This window comes from Ranitomeya variabilis, chromosome 6, assembly GCF_051348905.1.
Source record: "Ranitomeya variabilis isolate aRanVar5 chromosome 6, aRanVar5.hap1, whole genome shotgun sequence".
Classification (NCBI taxonomy): domain Eukaryota; kingdom Metazoa; phylum Chordata; class Amphibia; order Anura; family Dendrobatidae; genus Ranitomeya; species Ranitomeya variabilis.
In genome coordinates, this window is record NC_135237.1 from 461,555,913 (window position 1) to 461,572,391 (window position 16,479).

A 16,479-nucleotide genomic window follows, 5' to 3' on the forward strand; every position below is an offset into this window, starting at 1 on the left:
CTTTCCAAAGATGCTCATTAAGATTTAGGTCAGGGTTCGTAGAAGGCCACTTCAGAATAGTCTAATATTTTCCTCTTAGCCATTCTTGGGTGTTTATAGCTGTGTGTTTTGGGTCATTATCCTGTTGCAATACCCATGAGGTGCGACTGAGACCAAATTTTCTGACACTGGGCAGAACATTTCTCTCTAGGATCCCTTGGTAGTCTTGAGATTTAATTGTACCCTGCACAGATTCTAAACACCCTGTGCCAGATGCAGCAAAGCAGCCCCAGAGCATAACAAAGCCTCCTCCATGTTTCACAGTAGGGACAGTTTTCTTTTCTTCATATGCTTCATTTTTCCATCTGTGAACATAGAGCTGATGTGCCTTGCCAAAAAGTTTCATTTTTGTCTCATCTGTCCATAGAACATTGTTCCAGAAGCTTTGTTGGTTGTCAACATGTAGTTTGGCAATTTCCAGTCTGGCTTTTTCATGATTTCTTTTCAACAATGGTGTCCTCCGTGGTCGTCTCCCATGTAGTCCACTTTGGCTCATACAATGGTGGATGGTGAGATCTGACACTGATGTTCCTTGAGCTTGAAGTTCACTTTTAATCTGTTTAGAAGTTTTTCTGGGCTCTTTTGTTACCATTCGTATTATCCGTCTTTTGGATTTGTCATCAATTTTCCTCCTGTGGCCACGTCCAGGGAGGTTGGCTACAGTCTCATGGATCTTAAATTTCTGAATAATATGTGCAACTGTAGTCACAGGAACATCAAGCTGCTTGGAGATGGCTTTTATAACTTTTACCTTTAACAGGTTTGTCTATAATTTTCTTTCTAATCTCCAGAGACAACTCTTTCCTTCGCTTCCTCTGATCCATGTTGAGTATGATACACACCATGTCACCAAACAGTAAAGTGAATATCTGTAGCCCTATATACAGGCCCACTCACTGATTCCAAGATTGTAGACACCTGTGATGTTAGTTAGTGGTCACACCTTGATTTACCATCATTTCTGCTATAGGTATGCTGTATATCTTTGTACTTTATCAGCAGCACTCTGATCTATTTTGTTACTGTTTTTAATTATGTATTTAATAAAGATGAATTTTTATACTCTGAGGTATCCTGGGCTGATTTATACCTGTGATCTTTGTGGTAATGCTATGAATATGGTCTTAGCCAACTCTGTTTTATGTGAAGTGTGCTGCATATTTTCACATTTACTATTAAACACGGATTACACAGATAGCTCATTTACTTCTGTGGTAATTGGACCAGCTATCACCTCCCTACTAACCAGAAACCAACAGTGTCTGCTATTTCTTCTCTGCTAGATTTCTAAAACTTAATATGGACACAACAGAATTCATCATCTTTCCCCATCTCACTCGACTCCCCCAACGGACCTATTCATTAAAATAAAAGGCTGCTCACTCTCCCCAGTCCCACAAGCTCGCTGCCTCAGGGTAATCCTCTACCATGATCTCTCCTTCAAACCACATATCCAAGCCCTTTCCATTTCCTGCCGACTTCAACTCAAAAATATTTCACGAATCTGTACATTCCTCAACCAAGAATCTGCAAAAACCCTAGTCCATGCCTTCATGATCTCCCACCCTGACTACTGCAACCTTCTGCTCTGTGGCCTCCCCTCTAACACTCTCGCACCCCTCCAACCTATTCTAAACTCTGCTGCCTGACTAATCCACCTGTCCCCTCGCTATTCCTTGGCTTCTCCCCTCTGTCAATCCCTGCACTGGCCCCTCATTACTCAAAGACTCCAGTTCAAAATCCTAACCATGGCATACAAAGCCATCCACAACCTGTGTCCTCCATACATCTGTGACCTTGTCACCCAGTACTTACCTACATGCAACCTCTGATCCCCACAAGATCTCTTTCTCTACTCCCCTCTTATCTCCTCTTCCCACAACCGCAAGCAAGCGTTCTCCTACGCAACACCCCTACTCTGGAACTCTCTAACACAACATTTCAGACTCTCGCCTACCATAGAAACCTTCAAAAAGAACCTGAAGACCTACTTCTTCTGAAAAGCCTACAACCTGTAGTAACCACCGGTTGACCAAACCGCTGCACGACCAGCTCTACCCTCACCTACTGTATCCTCACTCATCCCTTGTAGATTGTGAGCCCTTGCAGGCAGGGTCCTCTCTCCTCCTGTACCATTGTAACTTGTATTGTTTGAGATTACTGCACTTGTTTTTATTATGTATACCCCTCCTCACATGTAAAGCGCCATGGAATAAATGGCGCTATAATAATAAATAATAATAATAATAATAATAATTGCAAATTACTTAAAGAGAAACTACCACAAGGTTTTTTTCTACTATTTGGGAGCAGCATAATGTAGAGGCAAATACAGAGATACCAGAATTTATCACTTTCTTTTCTAGATGCTGCAGTTTTCATTAAAAACAGTTCTATCTGTTGAAGATCTACCAGTTCTCTGATTGCTGAGCTCTGTATAACCCCACCCACATCACTAACTTCCAGCTTTCTGTGTGCACTGTGCATAGGCAGAAAAGATGTCAATCAGTGGGGCTTGGTTGGACTACTTGACAGCAGGCTAAGTAGTGCTCTAGGGAAAACTTCCTGATGATAAAACAATGCTTTTATAAAAACTACACTAAGCAGATCAATTAGTGATATACGGCTTTGGCAAAAAGTTAAGAGACCACCACATCAAAAACCCTGTCATGGGCAGCCCAATCTCCAGACCTGAACCCCATTGAAAACCTCTGGAATGTAATGAAGAGGATGATGGATAGTCACAAGCTATCAAACACAGAAAAACTGCTTACATTTTTGTGCCAGAAGCAGTGTGAAAGACTGGTGGAAAGCATGCCAAGACGCATGAAAGCTGTGATGAAAAATCATGGTTATTCCACAAAATATTGATTTCAGAACTCTTCCTGAGTTAAAACATTAGTATTGTTGTTTATAGATGACTATTAACTTGTTTTCTTTGTATTATTTGAGGTCTGAAAGCACTAGGTTTTTTTTTTAATTTTGACCATTTTTCATTGTCAGAAAAAAATATGAAATTTATTGCTTCGAAATTCGAAGACATGTTGTCAAAAGTTTATAGACTAAAAGAACAATTTAGATTTTACTCAAAAATACATCTATGAAAAGAAAAATCAGACAAACTGAACATTTTGCAGTGGTGTCTTAATTTTTGCCAGAGCTGTATACTATGATACGCTCAGATTTGGTAGCAAACGTCTGGTGACAGAGACCCTTTACTACTCCCTCTAGTGACACTGTAAGAAAATGAAACAATTCCTGCTTTAGTTCCTCCCAAATTGCCGCTGCCTTCTGGGAGTGCTAACTGTTTCGAAAACTGTGATCAGCCTATTATCAGTCTGTAATTAGTGAACCTTTGTAACAAAAGGCATTGTTCAAAAAGGTCAAACTCTTTAAGCAAGTAAAGGGAATCTGTCAGTAGAATCAACCCTCTTAACCATCTGTGTGGTTATGCAGGCTCTAGAAAGTTGAATATAATGATACTTTGATATTTGCAATCCAATGTCATGTTCCTGAAAATTCTACATTTTTCTTAGTAGAAAACACAAGTTTGATGAACATTATAGGTGGTAATATATACTATTCAAGAAGGTCACTATAATATATATCAAAAACAATCACCACCATAATGTGGATATTAATAGAACAACTGCAAAGAATACTACAAAAACTACGGAAAACAAGCAGTCCCAAAGTTCATAAATAACACCTTTATTATGCATATAGATAAATATAAAATTCAGACATATAGGGCTAAAACGAGGACACCAACATCACAAAAACCGCCCAAGGTTGGGCATGTCCCATATTACAAACCAAATCCACTCAAGTGAATAATTTTTCTTAGTAGGTAAATTAACTGTTAATGAACTTTGGGCAAGACATAGTTCTCCTTGAGAACCTGCCTACAGAACTTATTTTCAATTAAAGGAGGCATTATCAGTGTGATAAAAATGGTGAGTGAGCCAAATGGAGACAAATTACCTCAAAAAACAAAGCAATATAAATAGGACACCTAGGCAAAAGAAAACATAACCCAAAATGTTTGTCATGAAAAACATTGATGGTTCCAATAATATCAGTGACATAAAAACCATGAGATGCAGCCAATGGATAAATTCATAATTAACCCAATGAAAACAGGATAGAAAAGATAATAGAGGTGCCAAAAAGTTCCATACAATAAATAATATAAAGTGCAAATAGTGCATACAATAATGAGGAAAAGTTAAGGCTCATCCAAAAAACACACATGACCCCCTGACGAAACATTGTTGAAACACGTGTCGAGGGGGCATTATTTTTATCACACTTGTACTGAAATATCATGAAATGTGTAACAGAGTGCCAGAATGTCTGCTCAGCTTTCCTCCTATGTGTTCTTATATTTTTGCAGTGTATCATCTACAGTATATACATTTTTTTATTGACCAATATGGAGTGTTCCTACAATAGTGCTAGGCATACCCAGACACATATCTCAGGCAGCTTTGTATGGTAGGAAGCACTTTACTTTCTGGGGACTACTTTTTGCTGTCTCTGTAGGTTGCCTCAAGTTACTTACTGTCATTTCACTCATATTATGGATTTTACCATTTATTTAAAAAAAATAAAAAAGTGTTTGTTTTTTTATAAGAAAAGTTATACATCTGTGTTTTTCTGTAGATTTTGTCTTAACTGATAGTTTGGACTTTTTCCTGTACTACTAATATAGGGCAAAGCATTATCAAGCCTGTCATTGCTACTGTATACTGACTGTGAATTAGGTTTTGATATATGACAGACCTGAAGACCATGGCCAGGCTTACACCCCCATACTGTGGAGAGCCGAAAGAGTGACAGATGGAACGATCTCCTAAAATTTTCTATGCAGTGGTCGCTATTGACTGCGGCAAGTAAGGAGTTAATAGACCTGCAGAGAATACTAACAGTTCTGAATTCCCACTGCTATATCTTCAGTAGCAGGGCTAATTGAACACTGTTATGGAGTGGTAGCCTAGAGATTGTAATCTCAGGTTGAAAATACACATCCTATTAAAAAATGGCACATCCACTAGGATGTGAAATGCCAGTAAGGTGACGGGATATGGCTAATTACAGTTTGTCTCTTATTGTGAATACTCGGGAGAAGCAATCTATCAGCCATTACAGTTCCCTGGCCAGTTGGTCAATGATGCATATTATTCCCTTAACCCCCAGAGCTTTTTTCGGTTTTGCGTTTTTCCCTCCCCTTTTTCCCAGAGCCATAACTTTTTTATTTTTCCATCAATATGGCCATGTGCGGGCTTGTTTTTTGCAGAACGAGTTGTACTTTTGAAAGACTTCATTGATTTACCATGTTGTGTACTAGAAAATGGAAAAAAAATTCCAAGTGCGGTAAAATTGCAAAAAAAGTGAAATCCCACACTTGTTGTTTGTTTTTTGTTTGGCTTTTTTACTAGGTTCCCTAAATGCTAAAACTGACCTGCCATTATGATTCTCCAGGTTATTACGAGTTCATAGACACCAAAGATGTATAGGTTCTTTTTTATCTAAGTGGTGAACAAAAATTCCAAACTTTGTTTTAAAAAAAAAAGAAATTGCACCATTTTCCCTGGACCCATAGCGTGTCCATTTTTTGTGATCTTGGGCTGGGTGAGGGCTTATATTTTGTGTGCTGAGCTGATTTTTTTATTGATCCCATTTTGGTGCAGATACGATCTTTTGATCGCCCGTTATTGTATTTTAATGAAATGTCACGGCGACCAAAAAACCCGCAATTTTGGCGTTTTAACTTTTTTCTTGCTATGCCGTTTAGCAATCAGGTTAATCCTTTTATTTATTGCTAGATTGGTCAATTCTGAAAGTGTCGAAACCAAATATGTTTAGGTATGATTTTATTTTATTCTTTTATTTTGAATGGGGCGAAAGGGGGGTGATTTTAACCTTTATATTTTTTAATTTTTTCTATATCTTTAAAAAAAAATTTTTTTACTTTTGACATGATTAGTCTAGAATAGAATAGAAATTAGAAGCTGCCATAGCTCGATCAGCTCTGCTACATAGAGGCGATGTTCATATTGCCTCTATGTAGTGGAATTGCTGACTTGCTATGCGTGTCGACCACTGGTGGTGCTCACAGCAATCCAGCACTAACAACCATAGAGGTATCCAAGAGACCTCGGGTTGTCATGCTGACACACCGGTGACCCGCGATCACGTGAGTCAGGTCACCGGTGTGCGTATTTCCAGTGCGGTTGCCGGAATTGCCATTTAAATGCCACTGTCAGAGTTTAACAGCGGCATTTAACTAGTTAATAGCATCGTGTGGATCACGATTCCACCCACGGTTATTGCGGGCACATGTCAGCTGTTCAAAACAGCTGACATGTCCTAGGAAAGATATGGGCTCACCGCCAAAGCCCACATGAAAGGGAGCGATACCGACATCTGTGTACTATTGCACCCAATGTCGGTAAGGGGTTAATGAACAAACACAATGCACTTTACACTGGCACCCCAACAAATGCATTCAACAAAAGATGCTGATCTATAATGCAGCTAGTTGAACCCTCTAATTTTTTTTTGCATTACTTTTATGGTGGCAACCTACTGTATTTTGTAATGTTGTATAGTGTGGTGGGGTTTGAGCTCTCTGGTAGTTCCTTGGATATGCACAGGTACTGCTATTTAATCTCAAAACAAAATAAAATTTATTGTCCTTCATAAGCTTTACTGTTCCAAAATAAAAGCAGCCTTTCTTCAGCACAAATTAATAACCAAGACAGTCCTCTCTATGGATAAGGTCAAGAAAATCAAAACAGTCTCACCAACTTGGTATTACAGGAACTTCTCCAGCTGCAGTACAGACTATCCACCAGCTCTGTCTTTCTCCAGCCCCAACACTACACACACTGATAAGCTAATCCAACTGCTTGTTATCAGGCCTGTAAGACCAAGCTTGGAGCATGGGAGCGACCTTTCCCACCCAGACTCTTTTGGTCTCTCCCAAATCCCGGACTCAATATTCATTCAAATAAAAACCTCAGTAACCTAGCGTTACTGGTACAGACTTCCTGGGACTTACATTACCGAGACACAGACCTGGCATTCAGGACTTTATATGCTGCTTTCTTGCAACAGATATATCACAAATCAAACCATGTCTCACATTCTAATGTCCTATCTCTAACTAGGACCAAATTAACTCAAACAAATTAATTACAAACACTATGCAGAGATTGTCTTTTTGGTTAATTTGAAATCCAGGGCCACAAATACTGCTAAACATTTAAAGGAAACCTGTCACCCCCAAAATCGAAGATGAGCTAAGCCCACCGGCATCAGGGGCTTATCTACAGCACTCTGTAATGCTGTAGATAAGCCTCCAATGTATCGTGAAAGATGAGAAAAAGAGGTTAGATTATACTCACCCAGGGGTGGTCCCACTGCGGTTGGCGTCGTGGTCCGGTCCCGGGCCTCCTATCTTCATAGGATGATGTCCTGTTCTTGTCTTCATGCTGCGGCTCCGATGCAGGCGTAGTTTGTCTGCCCTGTTGATGGAAGATCAAAGTACTGCAGTGCGCTGGCGCCGGGCCTCTCTGACCTTTCCCAGCGCCTGCGCACTGCAGTACTTTGCTTTGCGCTCAACAGGGCAGACAAAGTACGCCTGCGCCGGAGCCACAGCGTGAAGACAAGAAGAGGACGTCATCATAAGAAGATGGGAGGCCCAGGACCGGACCGCGACGACCATTGGACCGGACCACAGCGGGACCGCCCCTGGGTGAGTATAATCTAACCTCTTTTTCTCATCTTTCAGGATACATCGGGGGCTTATCTACAGCATTAAAGAATGCTGTAGATAAGCCCCTGATGCCAGTGGCCTTAGCTCATCTTCGATTTTGGGGGTGACAGGTTCCCTTTAACGACTTTTCTTCTGTTACCTATTACTATCTCTTTAAGAAACAATCCATCCTCTTTACAAATATATTTGAAAGTTCTGAGAGTGCAACACATATAAAAATAGGGGACATTTAAAAATCTCTCAATTTAAACATGTATCTTTTATTTAGAATATTATTAATTTCTATTGCCATATTTTACAGTTTAAAATGTAAAGTACTCACTTGACTTTGAGACACTGTCAAAGGATATCGATATAATATCCATGTAACACCTTCACTACATGGTGGCATAGTGAGAGAACCTTCATATACCCAGTAATCTCGGAGAAGGGGATCTGGTTTAAAATAAAATATCATAAAAACTAAAGATCAAAAGTATAATGATAATACATTTGAGGCTTTTTTAAAGCTGCTTTCTAACTAGTATATGACAAAATATCTGGGATGGTGTGTAAATCACAAAGTAATCAGATGAGTGTTTGCCTTTAACTGAGAACTATTAACTGAGAATAATAATTTCTTACCTGGTAGTAATGTGTTAGGATTAAAACATGGTATTGTTTTAGATTTTCCCTGTAAATAAAATGATACAATTTTTAGAAAAAAATCACAATGTTCATTTAATTCAAAGTCCTTGTATCGAAGGACATTCTTTTACATAATCTAACTATTATACTGTTTGTAGTCTTCTTTATCTATTAAGCTAGCTAGATGGCAAGGACAACCTATTCAGCTGCTATACAAGGATACAATCTGAAAACATCTATCATTTTATTTTGTGTCATATTTATTGTACATTAGTGATGTGTGAAAGAACATTACAAGGAAAATTTAACACAAGTGTTTTTTAATAATAATAATCATTTTATTTATATAGCACCAACATATTCTGCAGCACTTCTCAATTAAGCTGCGTTTAATAGTAATTGATTCAAAATAAAATATGAAAAATAAGTATTTATCTCTTTGACTTTGTAAACAGTTATCAACTCTGTACTTAATAGACTTAATGTACAACAATGAGTATTGCTGGGTTCAGTTAATGATAATACTGTATGTGTATACTATCAACTGAGTACAAAAGAGGATTTGTACTGTGTTTTTATCATACCTGAAGAAGGATATATACTGTATCCAAAACGCATTGTATCTCGTGTATTTTAGCTTATCAAATAAAAACATATGAAATATCATCTTCGGATGTCAGTCCTGGGAAGCGCTGCAATTCATGGGCTGGATGTGCTTTTATTGATCTACTCATCCTCTGTGAGTCTGACTCTGGCTCTTTCACTTGGATCCACCAGAGGCAAGCTGCAAGCCCTGTCTATTGAAAAGTATCCCAGAGCCATATTAGTCTTCTATCAGGTGAGTGCATAAAATTGTGCACCCTTTAAAGACTATAATATTGTGTTTACGCACTTAGGGCCCCGCAATTTGTCTTTCTTCTCTCCCAAATGGGGTTTTCTTTTGGATATCTTTTTGTATCAATTTCTTGTTTTATACAGTTCAACTACCTTTTCCCATAGATCTGTTGACAATTCTTTGCTTTCCCCCATGACTCACAATCCAGAAACATCAGTGGCTGAATGAAAGATGAAAGAGTCTGTCTGGACCCCAGCAACTCACTCAGCTTTTATGCACACACACCGATTACAAGCAAACAGGTCACAGATGAGGATGTTAACTTTAGTAGAGCGTAACACCTCTGCTCTGTAGCAATGATTGGAAAATATTTGTTCCTGGGTGCAGCAGTTAAGCTCCTATTCTCCTATGTTCCTAAATGAATGAGCAGCTACTAAACATTTATCTCAACACATTCTTTATATCTGGTGACCAGGTTTTAGTCCAACACCAATCTGTTATTGATGACCAATTCTAGTAATCCACAGGCGATTGAATCTTTTGAAATTTGAATGCACCAGGTTTGACAATTTTTTTCACAAAAATTCAATTTGCAATGAATTGATTTTCTGAGAAATACTCAGTACAGTCTGGCTGAGAACGCAGCCTCAGTGACCGGAGGTAACCTCAATGATGTCAGCGCTAGTCACTGATGCTGCACCCGAAGCAACTCATTCACCAGTGGTTCTCAGCCTGGATGGTCACATCTTGGCACCGTCCAGGTTGAAAACTTTTTATCCCCATACTTGGATAACAGCGTGGGACAGAACGACGGACAGGTGAGAGATATTGTTATTTTTTATTTTTATTTTATTACAGAAGACGAGGGATTCAGTGGAATTAGGCGTTAGGTGAGTATATCTGTGTTTATTATTTTTAAATAAAAAAGTAACAGTGTGTTTTGTTTTATTTCACATAAAAGACTTTACTCTGACTGTGTATTTATTTACAATACAATTATAGGATTAGTAATGGATAGCTGTTTTATAGATGCCTCTCCATTAGTAATCTGTGGGCCTGATGTCACCTTACAAAGCAAAGGTGACATAAATCCCACAAATATGAACCCCACTTGCCACCACTACAGAGCAAGTGGGAAGAGTCGGACAAAGCACCATAATTGGGGCATCTAATAGATGAACCTTTTCTGGGTGGCTGAGGTCTGCTATTTTTAGGATGGGGGCCAATATCCATGGCTCCTTACCAGACTGAAAGTACCAGCCCCCAGCTGACTGCTTTAGCTTGTCTGGTTGTCAAAAATGGGGAGACCCCACTCCATTTTTTTAAGTTATTTATTTAAATAATTAAAAAAATATGGCATGGGGACCCCTCTATTCTTAATAACCAGCCTTGCTGAAGCTGACAGCTAACAGTTGCAGCCCCCAGTTGTTAAGTTTGCCTGGCTGGTTGTCAAAAATACATTGGAACCAAAAACAGTTTTTTTTTATTATTTATTTACAGCGCAGGCATCGGCTGATGAATATTCCCATCATCCACTCCTGCTCTCACTGTTACTAGTGGCACCAGGCATCGGCTGATGGGAGAAGTAGTCCCATCAGCTGACACCAGTGACTGGAGGTAAACTTTATATCTCCGATCACAGCTTCACTCTCACACTGTCTGAGGGCTGTCCCACACGTCCAGATAATTCCGGTACCGGAAAAAATCAGTACCGGAGTTATCCGTGTCCGTGTGCCCGTGAACTCACGTAGGCCATACGTGCGGCACACGTGTGCCGCCCGTGTGCTGAGTGGGTACCACACGGAGCGTGCAGGAGACAGCGCTAAAGTTTAGCGCTGTCCCCTGCATCGTGCTGAAGCCGCGATTCATATCTTCTGTGCAGCAGCGTTTGCTGCATAGAAGATATGAATAATAGTGTTTAAAAGAAAGATCTATCTGTCCGCCGCCCTCCCACCCCCTGTGCGCCCCCCTGCTGTTCTGAAAATACTCACCCGCTTCCCTCGTTGGCTGTTGCAGCTTCCTGTCCTGCCTTCCTGCCTTCTACTGTATGCGGTCACGTGGGGCCGCTCATTTACAGTCATGAATAGGCGGCTCCACCCCTATGGGAGGTGGAGCCACATATTCATGACTCTAATCGGCGGCCCCACGTGCCTGCATACAGTAGAAGGCAGGAAGGCAGGACAGGAAGCCGCGACAGCCAACGAGGGAAGCGGGTGAGTATTTTCAGAACAGCGGGGGGGCGCACAGGGGGTGGGAGGGCGGCGGACAGATAGATCTTTCTTTTAAACACTATTATTCATATCTTCTATGCAGCAAACGCTGCTGCACAGAAGATATGAATCGCAGCTTCAGCACCATGTGGGGGGGACAGCGCTTACTGTAGCGCTGTCTCCTGCACGCCACACGGAGACTGTCCGTGTGAGGTATGTGTTTTACACGGACCCACTGACTTTAATGGGTCCGTGTAATACGTGCGCTCCCACGAACACTGAAATGTCTCCGTGCTTGGCACACGGAGACACGGTCCGCAAAAAATCAATGACATCTGCACAGATGCATTGATTTTAATGGGTCTACGTGTGTCAGTGTCTCCGGTACGTGAGGAAACTGTCACCTCACGTACCGGAGCCACTGACGTGTGAAACCGGCCTTACTGAGGGTCATGATTTTACCGATAATCAGAAGCAGTGTTTGTCATGACAGCACATTACAGCGTGGCAAGCAATAGAAGTTTGGGCCCCCAAATCAATTGAATGGGATTTGGGTTCAGGTTCTGTTACCCTAACCTGAACTTTTTGTAACTGTTTGGCTGAATACGCTGGACTTGAACATCAAGGTGTCCGCCCATCTATATTGATTAGTAAAATGTGTCTAAAACATTTTTGTGACATGCACACTTTGTGAGATATGCAGTCACAGGTAAATGTCTGGAAATTGGGATTTTTTTTTTTTTTTCAGTTTTACAAAATAATTATTCCCCTCATCACAAAAAGAATTGCACAAGAAATTAAAAAAAAACCTTTAAGTCTCTTGTGAAATGCAAGCACAACGCCTCTAGTTAACACTTTCAGATATTTTCCTTTCCTGTAAAAAAAAATGTGCTTTCTTGCTGTTGCTTTTACCTGTGGCTGATGCAATTTTCAGCAAAACGGTGGTTGACATTATTTTGGTCGATTTACAAAGATTAAATCACAAATTGTATGAATTTGCAGGACCGGAAAATTTCATATAATTCAACTCAAATTCCATTTGTATCAAATTGATTCGCTCACCTCTAACACTGATCAGTCACTGCCCTCTTCACATGTTACCCATGGATACTAAAACATGTGGGATTTCTTATTTTTTTTTGCTGTGGCTGAATATAGGATGGATGAAAGAACCATATGTGATATGTAGTCTCTCTGTCAAAAAGGTTTCAATAACTGTTCTCAAGACAAGGTCAACTATGTTTTCAAGGGAAACGATAGTATAATTTTGGCACACATGATAAATATATGTTAAATAGTATCTCTTCAGTATTGTTTGCATGAGACATATGTTAAGGTTGTCAAACAAAGACTTACTTTGTGCTGGATATCCTCAAGAATGTCTGTTATGGCTTTTAGACCTATGTGCTCTTTTCCTATCTAAAACACAAAGACACAAAAGAGAACTAATGAATAAAACAGCTGTTCTATAACATATAGCAGAAACGTATCTATTCTGACCTTACTCTCTACAGTTCTTTTTTATATTTAAGTATGCCAAATACAGGTAACATCATATAATAGTATCACTATTTTCCCTGTTAGAGGACTAAGCTACACTGTCATTTTCATAATGGCGACACTGTCTAACATTTCTACTTTGCAACATAATTTTAAATTTTTTTCCAATTACTTTATTTTCATAGTTTAATGTAAAAAAAAAATTCTGTTCTAAGCCAATCATATGTATCCCTGAAACTTCTCTCTGCATTACCCTGAAGCTGCTTTACTGAAATATTGTAAACTGAACCTAAAAATGTATCTTCCTCTTTTGATTTTCCTCAGTCTTTGCTTTTTACAACCAATGTAATTATTGACAAGTCCATGAATATTTGCAGAGAAACTGTAGTTATTTTGGAAGAAATGAGGAACTTCTTTTATTTGATATATATTACAATGTTTATTGTTTATTGTATTTACATATACTATTGATTTATGCAAAATATATACAGTAGACATAAATATATAAATATGTATGGGTGTAAAACAAGAGACAGACAATGAAAAAGAACGTTACGATCGCAAACTGTTAGTAGTCATACTACATGCCATATGGGGGAAAAATGTAACAGGCCATACTTAGCAATTCTATGTAATTCTTAGACAGTACAAATTTAGACTAGATAGTGTGGTTTTAAAATTTGCCAAATTTATCACAGTGGTTCATGCTACCTAAATAAATCTGGCAATTTTTAAGACTGGCTTACTTGTGCTATAATTCTGAACCTTTATTTTGGAAGAAAGCCCATGGCCTTTTACACTAAGGGTATGTGCACACGTTGCGGAATCTTGTGCCGATTTTTCCGCACTGATTTTGGCAAATCCGCATGAAATCCGTACTGTGGATTTACTGCGGAATTACCGCAGATTTATCGTTGTTTTTCTACGGTTTTTCTGTGGATTCCACCTGTGGTTTTATACCTGCGGATTCCTATTATGAAGCAGGTGCAAACCGCTGCGGAATCTGCGCAAAGAATTGACATGCTGAGGAATAAACAAAGCAGCGTTTCCGTGTATTTTTTTCCACAACATGTGCACTGTGGATTTTGTTTTTCATAGGTTTACATAGTACTGTAAACTCATGGAAATCTGCTGCAGATCCGCAGCAAAATTCACAACGTGTGCACATACCCTAAACCAAAGCAATTTGCCTCTTATGTACAACTCTTATTGCTAAACACAGCAATTCTGTTAATTACACAATGCTCAAAAAAATAAAGGGAACACTAAAATCCCACATCCTAGATATCACTGAATGAAATATTCCAGTTGTAAATCTGTATTCATTACATAGTGGAATGTGTTGAGAACAATAAAACATAAAAATGATCAAGGTAAATCACAACTAATATCCCAGGGAGGCCTGGATTTGGAATGATGCTCAAAATCAAAGTGGAAAATGAAGTTACAGGCTGATCCAAATTCAGTGGACATGCCTCAAGACAAGGAAATGATGCTCAGTAGTGTGTGTGGCCTCCACGTGCCTGTATGACCTCCCTACAATGCTTGGGCATACTCCTGATGAGGCAGCAGATGGTCTCCTGAGGGATCTCCTCCCAGACCTGAACTAAAGCATCTGCCAACTCCTGGACAGTCTGTGGTGCAACATAACGTTGGTGGATGGTGCGAGACATGATGTCCCAGATGTGTTCAATCAGTTTCAGGTCTGGGAAATGGGAGGTCCAGTCCATAGCTTCAATGCCTTCATCTTGTAGGAACTGCTGACACACTCCAGCCACATGAGGTCTTACATTGTCCTGCATTAGGAGGAACCCAGGGCCAACCGCACCAGCATATCGTCTCACAATGGGTCTGAGGATCTCATCTCGGTACCTAATGGCAGTCAGGCTACCTTTGGCGAGCACATGGAGGGCTGTGCGGCCCTCCAAAGAAATGCCACCCCACATCATTATTGACCCACTTCCAAACAGGTCATGCTGAAGGATGTTTCTGACAGCAGATCGCTCTACATGGCGTTTCCAGACTCTGTCACGTCTGTCACATGTGCTCAGTGTGAATCTGCTTTCATCTGTGAAGAGCACAGGGTGCCAGTGGCGAATTTGCCAATCCTTCTGTGGCAGATGCCAAGTGTCCTGCACGGTGTTGGGCTGTGAGCACAACCCCCATCTGTGGATGTCAAGCACTCAGACCATCCTCATGGAGTCAGTTTCTAATTGTTTGTGCAGACACATGCACATTTGTGGCCTGCTGGAGGTCATTTTGCAGGGCTCTGGCAGTGCTCCTCCTGTTTCTCCTTGAACAAAGGCTGAGGTAGTGGTCCTGCTGCTGGTTTGTGCCCTCCTACGGCCCCCTCCATGTCTCCTGGTGTACTGGCCTGTCTCCTGGTATTGCCTCCAGCCTCTGAACACTATGCTGACAGACACAGCAAACCTTCTTTCCACAGCTCGCATTGATGTGCCATCCTGGATGAGCTGCACTACCTGAGCCACTTGTGTGGTTTGTAGAGTCCGTCTCATGCTACCACGAGTGTGAAAGCACAACCAGCATTCAAAAGTGACCAAAACATCAGCCAGAAAGCATTAGTACTGAGATGTGGTCTGTGGTCCCCACCTGCAGAACCACTCCTTTATTGAGTGCTTCTTGATAATTGCCAATAATTTCCATCTGTTGTCTATTCCATTTGCACAACATCATGTCAAACAGTGTTGCTTCCTAAGTGGACAGTTTGATTTCACAGAAGTTTGATTTACCTGGAGTTATATTCTGTTGTCTAAGTGTTCCCTTTATTTTTTGAGCAGTGTATATTGCATATTGTTGTCTCTGTTATATTCTAGTTAATTGTTCCAAGTGAGAAGTATCCTAGAAAATGGCTCCGAAATAAAGACTTTATAATGACTTGGATATGCATGCAGTTTGCAACTTAAAAGGGTATTCCCATCTCCAAGTTCCTATCCAAATATGTAGTAGATGTAATAACAGAACAATAGATAAAAAGAAAAAACATAACTACCTGTACAAATAAGGAAATTATAGTGATCCCATGTATTTGACCTAAGGCTTCCTCTATATTCCTGTATAAAGTAGAATTCCAATGGATGAGGTGGAGCTGAGAATAAATTAAGAATGTTAGTCCACCTCATTACAATTATGATGAAACCATTTTTTATTTACAAAACTGCCTTTGCTACTTGGCTGTGATTAATAGGGTTAGAAGAAAAGGTCCTGTTTGTTTCAAGATACAGTTCCTTTCATGGCCTTCATTTTTAGGCCAACCAATTTAAAACTCCACCAAATATTAGAAAATTGAATTTAAGTAAAGTCCTTACAGAGTGTGACAAGTAGTGTTCATTATCAAAGTTAAAGAAAGAGAATTCTGTTATTGTAAACGTAAGTCCTACTCCAAATATGTTTCATAATGTTTCTAGGTGAAAAAAAGTACAAAAGTATAGCGAAATGGGTCCAACTGTTACAAACTATGTAAATGT

At 39.9% G+C, this 16,479-nt stretch overlaps 1 protein-coding gene across 2 annotated transcripts in view; it reads right to left on the minus strand.

Annotated features, from left to right (window-relative positions):
- CA8 (carbonic anhydrase 8) overlaps positions 1 to 16,479 on the minus strand; it is a 168,352-nt gene that overhangs the window by 15,007 nt on the left and 136,866 nt on the right. For both annotated transcript variants that reach the window (XR_013217040.1, XM_077270542.1), the window contains exons 4-7: positions 16,005 to 16,100; positions 12,851 to 12,913; positions 8,447 to 8,495; positions 8,145 to 8,257 (exon numbers count right to left, since the gene is read on the minus strand). Coding sequence is in view for 1 of the 2 variants with exons in the window: in XM_077270542.1 (XP_077126657.1) it covers positions 8,145 to 8,257; positions 8,447 to 8,495; positions 12,851 to 12,913; positions 16,005 to 16,100 (321 nt within the window). In the remaining variant the exon portion in view is untranslated. The remainder of the gene's footprint in view (positions 1 to 8,144; positions 8,258 to 8,446; positions 8,496 to 12,850; positions 12,914 to 16,004; positions 16,101 to 16,479) is intronic.